General features: G+C 43.9%; 1 protein-coding gene across 1 annotated transcript in view; it reads left to right on the forward strand.

The window, feature by feature from the left end:
- WTIP (WT1 interacting protein) overlaps positions 1-16,020 on the forward strand; it is a 74,129-nt gene that overhangs the window by 44,707 nt on the left and 13,402 nt on the right. The window contains exon 3 of the mRNA XM_065733163.1: positions 10,451-10,518. Coding sequence (XP_065589235.1) covers positions 10,451-10,518 — 68 coding nt within the window. The remainder of the gene's footprint in view (positions 1-10,450; positions 10,519-16,020) is intronic.

Raw genomic sequence — 16,020 nt, forward strand, 5'->3', positions numbered from 1 at the left:
AGCTCCTTAGAAATAATTTATGCCTTAATCCTGGAATTGATGGGTGATGGGATAGAATAAATAAGTGGGGAGAGAAGAGGAACATCTGCTGAATTTTAACTTTTGCAAATTGTATGGAAACGTGAAAGTATCTGCAGAGTTTATAATATGGTCTGTACCGGAACAAGCACCAAAGGTCAGAGATCTCATGGTCCCTGCAGCACTAAGTAACCTTTTGGTTAAGTGACCTGACAGAAGAGTAGGAGGAGGGAGAAAGGAAGAGAATTCCACAGTAGAGTAAACATGGCATGAGGATTGTGGATACCCTGCCAAGAAAGGTGGGGTTTTCCAGCAAGGTAACAAAAGATATTAGCTATTTATCTGCATAATCCTACTGGAGACTGACAGCTTGGTCACACAGCTAGATTGGGCCAGAAATGTACTCTCTGCATTCTCTCCACTCAGTCCCAGGTTTGCTGATTTAGTGAAGATGAAAGCTGCATAGCAGTCAGAGCCATAGAGCTGCATAGCGTCAGAGTCATGTTACCAGCCTAAGCACAAAAATACAAGGCTTCTTGGCAGCAAGGACACACATTCTGGGTATAAAGGTGATCTCTTCAGTTGACACGAGGCAAAATCCTAGAGAAGGTAATGAGTTTTTCATCTTAATGTCATGGCAGGTTAAGGTAAACTACAGAGGAGAGTCTAGAGTTTACCTTGAGCTGCAAACGTGTCAAAGTAATAAACTGCCTTGTTTTCATCTGGATTTTACCATTTAGTGCATAGTGAAGATGCACTATGTCAGGGCAGGACAATTTCTACCAGCTGCAAGTTCAGTTTCATGTAGCTGTACGTGATGGGAGGTGTGGGTGCGGTGCTCTGGTGCAGCAGGAGCGCAGGCGCTGCTCCTGTGCTGGCTGAGGGCTGCACAGAGCCTGGTTGGCAGCACAGACACGGAGCTGGCTGCAGTTTTGTACAAGAGGGTGGGTCTGTGAGTGCCCCGAAAGAGCTGGGCAGCCGGAATCAGGAGGGAACTGCAGGCTGCCATCTGCCTCTTTGGGACAGAACGACTTGAGATAGAGATTGAAATTGAACGCTGCTTTGCAGCCACAGCTAATTTGTACTGCGAGGTTATTTTTTAACATGCAAATAAGAGTTAGTGTAGGAACTTAAACAGTGGAGGAATTCTCCATGAAAGGTTTTTTTAAAGACACTTTAAATTACCACATGAGCATTTTAATAGATAGCATGGATCAACATTTTACAAAAGGAAATTTCCCAATCCCTTAAAACTGATCATTTGTGTCATACTATATCTATGTACCTGATGATAATATTTGATTAGAATTTGTTCACAGACTCTGAATACTCTTTCCTGAAAGAATCTATGTAAAGGGAGAAAACAATACACATCCTGTACTCCACCTTCATAGGCCTCTAGCGTACGATGCCACCTTTTGTTTGCAAGAGTTTAAATTTCAAATAAAATCCCAGCATTCTTTTGAAAAAAAGGAAAGGGCCTCTCCCCTGCTTAGATTGTCAAATCCCAGACTAGCCCGGAATTGAATAGGCCAAGTCAGTGACCTCAGTCAGAAAGAATGTTGGTTATTTACGTAGGGCTTCTGCTATTTTAGCAGCAAACCTTTTCTTCTGAAAGGACAATGTATACTGTTTTGTGTTTACGGCCAAGGAAAAAGCTTGTACATGTGAGATTTGCATTGTAATAGCCTCGTAACTCAATATAGGCATCCTCAGCAATGGCAGTGCTGGACTCTGTTTTGTCTTAGCTGCTGCTGGTCTTTTAAAGGCTTTCACAAGTGTTCTCTGAAAAACCATCCTAAAGATTCAGCTGCTTATATATTTGCCTCAGTGTTTTCTTTTTCCCTGGAGTTTTGCTTGTTTTCAAAAACTAAATTTACGCGTGGTTTCTTTATTAGCTATCAGGCCACTGCTCAAAATATTTTGATGCATCTCAAGCTAAGCTGCGCCTGCTGCTTGAAACCAGGAAAATGTCTGAATGTACGTGTGTGTAATGCACGCACCGAGCATTTTTCCTGCAATAATGGAAGATCTTTACAAGCATTCTGGCCCAGTGGATGAGCCTGCAATTCCAAATGGTTTTTAAAAGTGTGCCTTTCTCAATAGATCGTAACCATGAGGAGCTATTGTGTGAGTAAAGCACACATTTAGGATCCAATCCTGCATTCCTTAAAGTCAATGGGAGTCTGAGCGTGAAAGGAATGCAGGATTGGGTCCTGAAATGGGGAACCAAAATCGTGTGCCAGATTGCTTTGAAAAGAAGAATACAGCACAGAATACAGCACATCCACAGTAGCCACTTTTTAGTGTTTCAGATTTCAAACGGACGCAGTCTGTGAAAAGTGGCTTCTGCCAACATGCAGTATCTGCTATTCAAAGGAACTTGGCATTTATTATTTTTTCTATCTTAAAAGCCCTAGAAATTCACCCCTCCTCTCACAAAGGCGCAGCACTGAGCATTGTGAGATGGGGACCGGGGGGCGAGGGGGGGGATGGAAATGTCACCCACCCCGGTTGGTTGCAGGCTGCAGGATTGGGCACAGGTCTGTGGTGGCTCCTGGCCCGGCACAAAGAGATGCTGCACGGCTGCACCCTGCTGCTGCAGCTGCGGGCTCTGCACGGACCCTGTCCCACATGACTCAAGGGGGTTCTCCATGGAGGAGATGGAGAAAAAAATGTAATTAACAGTTATTGAAGGGCTAAGCAGCCGTGGTGCTCTTTTTTCCAACTGAATGAATGACAGAAAGCCCAAGTAAGGAAAACCTCTCTGTGGAAATGCAGTCATAAACCAGAGTGAGGGGTGGAGAACTGAAGGCTCAAACTCACATGTCAGTTGAGGAGAAATGATAACGAATAAATAAAGCACATTGGAAACTTTAGATGGCACAACTTTAATTCCTGGGCAGGTGAGTGTCCCCTTTGTAGTGGAAGAAAATACATCTGTATGGAATTCAGCACCTGTTTTATCCTGTGCAAAGTGAGTAGAGAACCTAACGGAAACAGGTTGTTGTTATTTAATCTTTTCAGTGATTTCTTCAGTGTTTGTAAACTTGGTATTTCTGTTAAGGTGTCAACCTCTAACTTCAGTTTTAGCTTTTGCTTCTCAGACATACTGATGCTCTAGCTTCCAGTTTGGCAGACTGTATCCAAATATCGCATTCACTTTTCAGTGTTTGAGTTACTTTAGTCCCTGCTTCTCAACCAGTAAAATGTATATCTGAGTAAAAACCTGACATTTTTTGAAATCTAGATCTGTGTGATGCTATCAGAAGGCTAACTAAGCACTTTCCAAGGGCGCACAGCTGACACCTTGCTTAGCAAGAAAAACTGCAGCGTTTGTGCTGGAGAATTTAATGCTAGGGATGATGGTTTCCATTGTGGTGCCCTGCAGCCCCTTTGGGAACCAGTCACCCTGGCACAGGCTCAATGGTGGGCCCCCAGGGCACAGCCATGGGTGGCACGTGGGATGTGATGGTGCGTGTGGGGTTCTGTCTGCATGGGGAGCAAGGGCAGCCTGTGGATGGCCTTTGTAGAATGGCTCTAAAACAGCAGTCCCAGGCTATGGGCTTCTGTAAAACTACGTTACCAAGTCTGTCCAGATAAAGTTTTAAATTTCCTAAAGCAGTTTGGGCTCTGGCTGCAGGAGGACAGCAGGCGAGCGGCTGCAACTTCTGCTCAGCCATAGCTACCTTGTGACTAGTCTGGTTTCTGTTGAACAGAGTTCTGGGGCAACATGCAGGCATTTTCCTTCTCTCTTAGGGCAGCTGCGAAATACTTGAGCAAATGTTGTGTATTAATCCTTTCTGTATATTTGCATGTAGCTTTAATCCAACCCTTTGACAGACTCGCTGAAGAGACTGGTAATGATGTGCTGCCGCATCAGTTGCTGCAGAGTTGGTATCTGAAGATGTTAGCAAGCAATTAGGTCCATGTTTAACACTGCTAAATAAAACAGATATGCACAATTTGTTGGTCAGTCAGGCATGAAGAGCCAGGGGCTGACGTGCTCAGAAGGCTGCATTAGTCGTGGACCAAAACTTGGAGAATGTGGAAACGCTCATCAAATGTCCCCTGGAGCAGCACTGGGCTGTGCTGGGGGCTCAGGCACATCTCTGTGCCTGCAGCTGGTGGAGAGGTGCTGCAGCAGGGCAGCACCAGCCGTCCCAGCTGCCTTCACATAGCCACCCCTTCCTGCCTGAGCAGGGCCCCGGAGGAACCGTGCCTCCGTGGGAGATGCAGTGGCAGAGCTGAGGTCTGTGTTCGTGTGTGGTCAGACCTACCCAGGCATGTTTCTAGCGAACAGGAATGGCAGGTACTCAAATAATATTCTGTGGAAATAGCTTTGGCTGTGCAAGCTTTTAATAAGCTCTGCTTTAACGAAGGAGGCTTCCTTATCTTTAGCAGCAGTACAGCTGAACTCCTCAATTGCAGTCTATACTGGGAGGTTTTAATTACATTTTTTGTCTAAAATGTGGGCTTCTTGTTCTGTACAGCTGTAACACGAGAAATAAAAAGGATGTTACTAGTCATCCTGCACATTGTTGCCATTGAAGCCTTCCAGTGTGAAGTTATGAGAAGAGGCATGTGTATCGAAAATATCCTGGCAGGGATGCTGATGCTGAGGAAGGATGTCAGTGTATTTTTGCAGCATGCGAACTGTCTCGGGGCTGTGCCGGACGTTATCTTACAGGCTGAGGCTGCAGCATTCCCATTATGTCAGAGGGGAGCTGTTTGTTTTTAGGTAGCAATAGTCCCTGAGACAGCACAGACTTCTCACGTGAACTTGCTTACTCTACAGTAGCAGTAAATCATGATTACTACCCAGAAGATGCATGTTTTTCATCATCAAAGTCCTTAAAATATTATAATAATGCTTGGCACTTTTCAACTTCAAAGCATGCTGCAAGCAGTAATTAGGTCTAATAACCATGCTGTGACAGTGAGACATTGCTATCTCTTGTTTTACAAAGAAGAGGAGGGGGGTCAGCCCCTGATTCGGTTGCATCATCCTGTGTGGGGCTGGAGATCTATCACTGAAGGCTGAGACTTGATAAACTCAGCTCTCCGTAGACAAATGTCCCCCTGCTAACAGCACCCAGAAGGGCTTTGAAAATGTTTTCAGTGCTGCCGGGGAAGGGGGCAGGACATTTTCAGCACTTGGAGCTCCTCCTTCAGACTGTAAAACCCGATCTCATTCGTGTTTTGTTCCGTGAGGGCCTGGAGCAGCTTTTGGAACTGCTGGAAAAAGTGTTACCCCATCTTGGCTTCCTGGCGGGTGTGTTTTCACCGCTAGGCAAAGTGTTGTGGAGACTGGAGGGAATAGCTGTGGACGGCATGTGGCAAGGTGGTCATATTTCCTTTTGCAAGTTGAGTCCTTTGCTAAAGCAACAATTCTCTTATGCTTTCCTTTTAGTTTCCTACACATAGAACATAAAAACAGTGCGGGAAGTAATTGTTAGATCCATTTAAATAGCAGAAACACGGAAACGGGTTAGATGTAAAAATTGATATTAAAAACCTAGAGCTAATTCTGATTTTATTTGTTAAAAGAAAGCTCCAAAGATCCTGCTTTCTTTTGAATGTTTGTTGTCTTGGTTGGAAACATCACTTGTGATCATTCCTTGGGACAGTGTCACGTCTATGTTCACTTGTCAGTGAAGGTGAAGATATCTGTGTGAAACGCCTCATTCTTGATTGGAACATTTACATGCTGTCTGTCTTCTGCCTCATAGAGCTGAACGTTTTTATCCTGGAACCTCTCTACCTCATCAACGTGCAGGCGTTAGTTTAAAACTTAGTAGATGGGTATATTGTAGCTTTGAGTGCATGCGTTTTGTTTTCTATAGTAAACAAGGCTAAAGAGCACTCAGGGAAAAAAAGAGCCTCCTGTAACAGCTAACGTTATGTGTCCGCACCTGGGTTACAGGCTGGATGGTTTTCTGCCCTTGTCTTTGGACCTGCGTGGTCCCCTCACACGGTCTTGGCCGACCTGCTGCTATTCAGATCAGATATGAAACTGAACCTCTTCCCTGCTGCTGTTGAAAACTGGTCTGACGGGGTGGATGTGCCAAGGTGGGTATCCAGCTAAAAGAGGAAAGCAGCACAGTGTGAAACCTTGTACTTGTGAACTCTCTGCTAGGCTGCTCGTTATAAGTGCTCATTATTATTATAATGAGCTATCTGCAAGTTACTTCAAGTTTTGTTAGAAACTCTGACTTTTGCTTCAATATTATGAGAGCGAGTAGTATATTATGAGAGCTCAGCCATATGCGGGCACTTAAAGGAAAACCAAGCAGCAAGCTCATTCAGTCAGTGGACAGGAGATGTACCTGGTTATTTGACCAGATATTTGACTCAGTTGGCTAAAACAAATTTGGCTAAAGCTTTTCTTAAACTTACCCTGTTCTGTGGCTCTTTTGGTTTTGAATCCCTGGTGGCAGTGGCTGGTGCATTTGGGTCGATGATGGTGCTCACTTGATGCCAGGTGCCCTCAGAGCTGGGTGTTGGACTGTGCTCGATGCAGACATTCAGTAGATGCTCCTAGTGAGCACATGGAAAGTGGGGCTTTGCCTTTATTTCTAAAACACAGTACATAGAAACCAATGCCTGCGCTATTTGTAAGATAACTTGCTGCTTCTTGTTGATGAGGTAATTATTGTACTATCCCTGAATGCAAGTCCTCTAAGGTAGAACCTATCAATCATATTAATTATTGCTAATAATAGTAATTATCATGTGAGTAAGCTACTTGCTTGTTTTATGAGTTTAGGCAAGTCGGTTCCTTAATAAATGGCTTGCTTTTTTGCAGCTACAAGTGGGGAAAATAGCAGTTTTCCTCAGTTTTGCAGCAGTGCGAGCACTGCGTGTGTTGTGGTTTGACTTGGCAGGTGGCTCAGCACCACACAGTTGTTTGCCCACTCCCTCTTTCTTAGTGGGATGGGAGAGAGAATCAGAAAAAAACAAACCACTACGATAGAGAAAAGGAAAAGGATAACGGTTAGGACTGTATGTGTGTGTGTGTATGTATGAATACATATAACTAGTGATGCACGAGCAATTGCTTACCACCCACTGACAGATGACCAAGTAAGCTTCCCAGCAAGCGGAAGAGAGATCAATTCTCACCCCTTCCTAAACTTTCTGTCTACGTGACAACATACGGTATGGGATATCTCTTTGGCTGTCCTGATTCTGTCTCTTCCCAGCTTCTTGGGCCCCTTCCAATTATGGAATCACCAATGTTGGAAAAGACCTCCAAGGTCGTCCATTCCAACAGTTCACCTATCACCAGTATTTCCCATTAAACCACATCCCTCAGTACAGCATCTAAACATTCCTTGCACACCTCCAGGATCAGTGACTCCACCACCACCCTGGGCAGCCTATTCCAGCACCTGACAACTCTCTCAGAATGGAAATACTTCCTAACACTCAACCTAAACCTCCTGACACAACTTGAGGCCATCAGGCCTGGTAGGCCCTTGTGCCTCCCTGCTCCTGTTGCACCCCTTGTTGGTAGGACAGCAGAAGAAACTGAAAACTGAAGTGTCCTTGGCTCTGTACTGCAGTGCTCAGCAGCAACTGGAAACATCCATGTGTTATCAATGTTAATTTTCTCCTAAAACCAAAACACAGCCATTGTACCAGACGCTATGAAGGAAAGCAACTCTCAGCTGAAACTAAGATGGTACGAAACAGACTTTTTGTTTGTCACATCAGCTGTATAGGAAGGGAGGTCAGCTGTTGTGTTTGGCAGCTGGTGCAGAGCCATGTGGAATCGAGGAGCAGCAGCTCACAAGCTGTGCAGTGACTGTGATGTATTTGTAGCTTTGCTGTGCTTGGGTGAGATAAGGTTATTTCACGTCTCAGAGCAGTCAGCTACCAAAAACCTTTGATATTGCAAGCATCCCTGAGAGTTAGTCTAAAACATCCTTTTTGTCCTGTATGCTTTGCACCCATAGGCTTCCCACACCTTCTTGTTCAGAGAAGAATCAGGCCTGATTGACTTCTGCCAGGGTGCTGTTGTGAAGAAATCACAGGAGCAGAATTTGAGGACCTTCTGTCAACCTGAGAGCCGCATACCACAACAAGAAGCAGGATGTACCTTCTGTGCATCCTGTACCTTCTGTCGTGTCTCAGGAGATGCCAATGCCTGCCCTCACTGAGGGCACTGCTTTCCTGTAGAGGCGCTTCTAGCAACATAGTTCAGGATTTGCCCTTAATTATCTCTGCTGCTTCTAATCACAAAGGGTGTGCAGTGAGGGTGATAGCCAGATCTTCACTTGAAGCCAGTGCCCTCTTTCTGCACTGGTGAATGCAGTGTGGAGCAAGTTGGAATTGCATCAGCACAGTCTGTAGCCAGAGTGTGGCCCCTTCATTTCCACCGTACAAAGGCCAAGATGTCCTTCAAAAAGCTATTCTGTCCTTTTCTTCCTTCTCTTCCTTTCTCATAATTTTATTATTAGCTCCTTTATTTTCATTTAGGTAAATGCATCAGGGCAGAGGACAGCAGTCCTTGGTTTCTTTTCTGGAGTAGATCTCTTCCCTGGCCAAATGTCCCTTGCCCAGTCCTGTGCCTGCTAGGCCCTACGTCTCGGCAGAGGATGTTACTCCTCAGAAGCTGGCACAAGCTCTGTGCTCGGAGGTGTTCTGAGAGGTGATAACAGCACGGTAGGTAAGGCCAAGAGTAGGCTGGGCAGGGCAGTGATCTTTTGTGTAGTGAAATCTTTTGGTGGAGAGGTTTAAGAACAGTGGCTGAGCAGCAGAGATCTAGAGATGGTTGCTCCTGATCCAGCCTAGAGAGGCTCCATGATCCCATTGAGAGCTGTCCTGGCCCTATGGCTTGTTTCTGTGATATATGGCACAGAGCTGTTTTACCTAAGATTCTCAGAGAAGATTGATGGTCTCAGTGCATTGTCTGCGCTGTCAGGCTTCTGGTCCCCACCAGAGCAACCAGGCAGCTGGAAAGACAAACAAGAGCTGACTCCACCTACTAGCAGTATGGAGACAGCAGCCTTTGAGATCGACAGCCCAAGAATGTGCACACAAAAGAAGCATTTCCCTCTGCCACGACAGTAAAACCGCCAGACAACCACATGCAGCATGTGATTTCCCAAAAGCATCAGTCCAGATCCCAAGTTTTTTGTGCCACACACTGTTTCCCAGGATCGGATCACAGGGGCAACGTGTAAGAGGCACTTTTAAGTACTGAAAATTAATCATATTTTCCTCAACACTGTTAGTGGAAACCGTGGAGAGCGTTTCTGCCCCTCTGTGCTTGGCCAACTGGCTCAGCTCTCTGGCCCTGGGAGTTGAACCCACCACAGATAGGCGGTGTTCATGGGGCAGCTGCTCTGTCTTGGGGAAGTCCAAGCTTGTTCTGAGGAATAAAAGCTTAACAGTGACCTAGGAGATGTTTTCTGTTGACCTGTAGTACAGTCTTTTGCCCTCTTCATTACTCTGTGTCCCTGACAGTATTGCTGCGATGCATTCCCATCCGCAGGCAGTATGCAGCCTGCAGTACGCACTGTGCCATGTGCCTGCTGCAGGTGGCTTATAAGAGCATCAGAGTATTTAGGAGCTTTGGCCAATGGGAACCTGCCCGGGAATGGAAATAAAGTGAGCCAGCATTGGTTTGGTTTCCATCTACTTGCTGGTTTTGCTGATAAAATCTCTTCCCTTTCAGTGTAGCAGCTCTGGTGTATGGCAGAAATCTCATCTGAAGTATCTAAAATCTGGATGGGCTCAGTGATTTCTGAGTTCCTTTTTTTTTGTATCCTTTTTGTTGGGACTTGATGTAGTCTGTTGTGTATTTCTTAACTGTAAGGGGTGCTGCCAGTTCATGGTGATCACAGACTTTGTCAGTAGAGTTTTGCAAGATCTGATGAAATGAAACCTTGTTTTCAGTGTGATTTTCTGTACTCACCTTCACGTATGAGCAGTGCTGCCTTGGTATCACAGGTAGTTGAGGGTGTAGTTGTTTTGACATTGATTGCTGCTTTAGTGACAGGAACAGCCCTGTGCTGCATTCCGTGTTTGTGGTCCTTCAGAAACATGCATTGCTGATGTTGATTCCAGTGGATGTGATTCAGTGGATTCCAGTGGCGTGATTTCACCTGCTAAGGAAATTGTATCAGTTTACAAATGGGCCTTTCCCACAGGATAATCCTCTTTGGTTTTAGATTTCAAGTTTTCCAGGAACTGATATCAACTGGGTTCTATTGCTCACAAGTAACGTTTGGTTGATAAGGAGTTTGTTAATGCAGGATGGAGACTACAGGCTAATCCTCACCCATGGATCTGGATGGATGCTGCAGGGAGGAAAGATGCCAGGAGCTGGCCAAGCTAAAATGTGCGGCAGGGCGTGCTTTTGACTTTGTATCCTGCCTTTGGAAAGGGAGCACAACATTCTGACAATGTGTTATTTTGACAGGGAGAAGACTACGAGGAAAAGCATTCTACAATGTCAGTGGCAAGGTGTACTGTGAAGAAGACTTCCTAGTAAGTAAGATTTCAGGCATTTTTCACGTTGTTTTTAGACCAAATTGCTCTTTTATATAGTGCTGTTTGTTTTGAGAGTTGGTTTTGTCTTCTGGAATATCCTTCTGCCAGTGCTGGAATTGGGAATCATTTTACTACTTGCTCCATAATGACAGGATCAGGTCCATAGTTTGAAGGGGTGGGTATGGAACCAAGTATGTAACTGTTCATAAGCCATTACAAAGCATAAATTACGAGAATAAACAGTGGAGCTGCTTAAGCTTAGAACCTGAATTGCATCCATAAAGCTTCCCCAACTCAACATCAAACATCTGGGGAATACCAATCACAACAAGAGGGAAGACATCTCTGTCTGGAGCACATCACTGCTGTGTGCAGTGTTGCTTTGTTGCAGGTGCAGTTTTCATATCACAGCTCTGCTAGGAGTGATGTGGGGCTTTATTGTGATTAGCTAAAAGCTGTTAGCCACAGAGGAGTAACTAATCTTCTATCCATGTGTCCAGAGTTTTTATAAATGCTGTATGTTAATAGAAACTGAGTCATGAGAAGAAAAAAGCTTAGTGCTGAGTTGTGTTGTTCCAAAAATTAAGTATTTGTGCAATTAAGGGTGCGGGTTATGCAGTACACAGAGAATGATTTCATAAGTGGCAGACCATTTGTAATTAAGAATGAGTGAACAGCATGGCTGGGAATTGAACTGCTATGTTTTAGCTTATAGGATGATGAATTGGAGAAACCATTATGTTGAATTTCCAGCACCACTGTTGCTTATTGAAGTACCATTCGTTTAGAAACATGGGCTTTCCTGAACAACTTTCCATTTCTAATGAAAATATGTCCATCTTTTTTGCAAGGGAATTACTCAGAGTATATCCCATGTCAGAAGTCTTACTGGCAGTTCAGGCTGCACAAATACATTTCTCATCAATGCAATCAATGAAAATAATGGAAAGTCCTAGAATGTATGCCATGCCCACATTTGTGTGTTACACCTGCACTCCCAGCATACCACAGCTGGAAGCTGTTGAGAAGAGCCAGTTGTATTTTATACAGAAAAGTTACTTGTTCTAATTGAAATATGTTACTGTTTTGCCTGTGCTTCCGAGTGAAAATTTTATTTTCTTCCTTGCTTTTTTCTGCTCTTCCTTGCCCGTTTCTGTAGAAATACAGAGCAACAGAGGAAAAGTAGAGTGTGAGGTGGAGGGGCTTGCCCCTTTGAGATTTTTATTTTGTACTGTGTCAGAATGTACTTTTTCCACAATCAGAACCTTTCGTTCAGTTTCACTGGATAATTGTTGGTATTAGTTTATAATCTCAGCCTAAACAAGGCCATTTTAAATCTAAAAATTTGCATCTTTTTTGAGAACATTCGTGATTTTTTGAGTAGGAAATTGACATGTTCTGTAGTAGGATTCTGTAGGGAGATGCTTGCGGTGATTTTCTCAACAAAACTGAGGTTAAGGACCTGATAGAAATACGTTTTCTGCAACTAAGGGAGCTGTTGGGGCATTTAAGGTGTAGATTTTTAATCCTAATCCTACAGGTGCATTGTAACAGATTGCTCCTAGCATGGGGAGATGAGAGAGAAGCAGCCTCAAGGACTGCAGCAAAATGCAGCAAAAGAAATTAAATTCTGAAGTTATCCCTGCCAGCATTAAACTAGCTGCTTCTAAAAAAGTGATTTTGCTCTCTTTCAGTTTCCCTTGAGCAAACCTCATGGCAAGAATACCAGAACTTGCCTTGTTTCTCTAATTAAAACAACTTTGTCTACTTCAGAGTCCCGTGGACTGAGCAAGCTCAGAGCATCAGGCAGAGGAAAAGGCTGCATAGTAGCATTCAAAAAGGAAATCATTTTAACTACTTTTTTGCCTCCAGATCTTGCTTCTAAGCAGTGCAGAAGCCTAGTGCTATCTAAAAAGAGGGGTTTTCTGCCCAAAACAGAGAGCCAATTTTTAATTTTTTTTTTAATATATATAACTGAAAATGTAAAACTGCAAGCCTTACTACAGCCTTATATACAGTTTATCTGCTGACAGTACCATAGTAGCATGTTAGTCGGAGACGGTGGGGAGGTGGATTGTGTAAAAAATGCTGCTTCAGGATGTTTTAGGCTTATCTTGCACTTAGATCTGTGAGTAGTACCATGTGAGCTTTGCTGGTCAAGAAGAAAGCTGGCAGAACTAAAGGAGCCGCCACGCATTGTAACTGTGGAGTGGCTGCATAGCCCTGAATCCTTAAGCCCCCACAAAGACCTGCCTCCCCCCTGCAAGCCTCCGTCCTGGCCAATAGCTGCTGCTCCTACCTTCAGCTGTTCACTGTCAGACTTACTTGTTATCTCATTGCAGCTTCTTTCTGACTATTAAATGCAGTCAGATGCAGGTTGGGTCAGATTCTGGTCTCATTCTTAGGTATGAATGTTACAAGAAAATTTGGAGAGAAAGTAGCAGCCATTTACCTACATTGTGATTGTCTCCCTGCTAAGAAAATACTGTCTCCTGGTGGTGTCCTTGCCCCCTTGGCTTTTGTTTCCCTGAGAACTGATGAGGATGAGTTACACAGCCCTGTACGTATGGGCATGTTGTCACAGTTAGAACCTTGCAGCTTGTGTCCTGGGTATTTATTACGTAAGTCTGACCCTTTCTTTGAAAGGTGCTTTTAATTTTTGGACAAAGGTGTTACAGAAGTGCAGATGTTGTCTGCACTACAAAATTGCATTATGAGCAATTTCCACTGAGCAGCCATAAAACTATCCAAAGCACAGATACACCCATCAAAACCTTTGGCAGTAGCTGCAAGGTACATTCTTCTAACAAATAGTTTTCCCACATGTTTGCTCTTACTGAGGGCACAGATTATCTTTCTCTGAATCAGGCAGCTTATTTTGCTCATTCTTTCCAGGGAAGAAATGCTAGAAGTTTTTAGACATGCTTATGGAATTGCAGATGGAGGGAAGGTGCCACATGGCACTGCTGTGATCATCCTTGGAGAACAGTGCTAACCTTGATGTGGGAGGGCTGGTGAACTGCTACTACAGGAAGGGATGTGGCATTACTCTTTCTTCTTCATTTGTTGTCAGCCTCCTGGTCCTGGTCTCCATCAGCTGCAAGTTCTGCCAGTGTGTAGATCCAAACCACACTGGCAAATCAGATTTGGAAAAAAAAATGACAGTGACAGATAGTTCTGGTCCTACTTAGGTGTGGTGTAAAGATTTCTTCATCTGCAGTTTGTGGTAGGAGCACTGTGGGAGCAGTACCGTGTTACTGAATAGAAGCACTAAAAAGAACAAAACAGAAAGCCCTAACTTTTCACTGGTTTGCTTTAGCTCCAGGGGAGAAACAGTTCGTCTTCTTCATGCCACCTTAAGGTAGCAAGTCCACCCGTTTCCAACTCTTGCCTCAGCCCTGTTAGGATAGTTATTTCATGAAAGGGAATAAAACAAATGACAGTTTAATCCTTCCCTGAAAGCTCTTAGGACACAGATGGCTAACTAGCCATAACAGGGACACTGTTCCTGGTGAAGTGAACAAAAATAAATTCCTTACTGTATAATAAATAATCCCAGTCAGATGTGCTTCTTCCATTTTGTTGATAAATTGCTATCTAATCACGGGTGAAGGCAAAGCAGCTCAATAATTTTGTCTTTCCTCTTCAATGTTTAAATATAATGTAAAGAAATTTAAAATAAATGAGTTTTTCTTGGAGAAAAAGACTTTTAAAATGTCACAAAGCAGTCTGAATCTTAGGTCTAGTATCACATTTATTTAAAAAACTTTTTATGGACTTTTTCTCTTGAGGTAATGAACATTATTGAGTAGGGGTTCAGCAGAGGTTAAGAAATGAGAGAATTTCCCTCTAGGGAGGAGTTCAGAGGGAAAATGGACCTTGTGACAGCTGTTAGTTACGTTGCTTAATGCACTACTGGAAGACAATCATGCTATGGAAATAACCTATCACAGACACTACAAGCTGCACTGCATAGCATTAAGGCCATACAGAACTCCCCCTTTTAAGATGGTTTTTTTTTCCCTGTCTTAAAACTTTGCCAAGTTTAATCTTTTAGACTGAACTCATCCATGCTGGATTTTGCCTCTGACTAACTTTGCTGTCAGTTTTTGTTGAAGGTTTCGTCTAAATCTGTTCTTTTATTTCAGTGAATAAAAATGGAGGAAGATTTGTCACCTTACTATAAATCCTGAAAGGGGAAAGCTCTAAAAGCTCTAAAAAATGATGCCAACCATTCAGAGACATGATGTTGCAAGCCTCCAGGAGGCCTTAGGGTGTCCCATTTCCACCCTTAGTGTGTCAGACTATGGCTGGCCCCACCTGCCCTGGCCACATTCCCTCCTACCCTGGAGGCTCAAGGGCTGAGGTTGTAGCAGCCCAGAGTGCTAACAGAACTGTGCCTTGAAATCATGCTGTCTCCCTCTCAAATATCCCCTCGTTCCAGATCAGGATTTTAGGGTTTCTAACCATTCTTTCCCCACCAGTAACTGGTATGTCTTCCTAACACCCTCCTCCTTGCCACAGCCATAGCCTCTGCTCTGTAACTAGTCATTGCAACACAGAATTTGGTTATTGAGAATATACTGGGCCTCTTATTTTATCCATAATTGTAAAACTTTCAGTGATTTTAAAGGTGTGAAAGGGGCAAGGTATGTAAGACTGGCAAGGAGGAGACAATGATCATAGGAGCAAGCAGTGGGATATTAATGGAGGACCTGCTGGGTGATGTGCACTTTCACCTCCTGTAGCACCAAGTAAAATGGCTAAAATGTAAATATTAGTGATAATGAGGTTCCTCTTTTCAGCTTGCACACGTGCTGTTTTCCAAGCCTTGCAGTGTGGGAAATGGCCTGTCCCACCTTCTGCATCCATAGGCAGATAGTTTTTATGTAGTGTAATGGAAGCTGGAGTCAGAGGTTTGATTTTCCATCTCGGAGAGTATAAATGTTTGGAGATCCCTCGTGGGAGGTGAGCACTGGGACTAGCACGTTAGTCTGGGAGCCCAGCGCTGCTGAGGGACAGTCCCTCAGGAAAAACTGAATCCAGTTGAAAAGGTCGAAGATTTAAGTTGTAGCTTGTGTCTATTTGATGTTTAATGAAAGTCACAGAGCAAATGTAGTTCTGGGTAATTGCTAGGATGTTTCATTTAGGAGACGTGATTAAAATGCATTCTCAGTGAGAGAACAAACAGTGTTTATCAATATGTTTAACGGAATAATGAAATGAAAGCTTGGAAAGGGATTTACTGTGCACTATTTCTGTTAGACACAAGTGTGAGGAAGTCTGTGAGCATTTTCAAGGTGCTGACTGCTCTAGGTTGGGACAGGAGGAACTTTCAAGTTCCATAACACTGATACCATTAATCTGAAGTGGACAAATCCAAGTCACATGCATGGAAAGGCAGAGTTAGTTACCAGCTAAATTCCTGGGTTTTGACACAGTCCAGCAAACTCTGAATGTGAACTCCCTCCTTGCCTTATCTGTGTCCTTCAGCTGCAG

This window comes from Cyrtonyx montezumae, unplaced genomic scaffold, assembly GCF_038088225.1.
Source record: "Cyrtonyx montezumae isolate F1298 unplaced genomic scaffold, pur_monq_1.0 scaffold_17, whole genome shotgun sequence".
Lineage (NCBI taxonomy): Eukaryota > Metazoa > Chordata > Aves > Galliformes > Odontophoridae > Cyrtonyx > Cyrtonyx montezumae.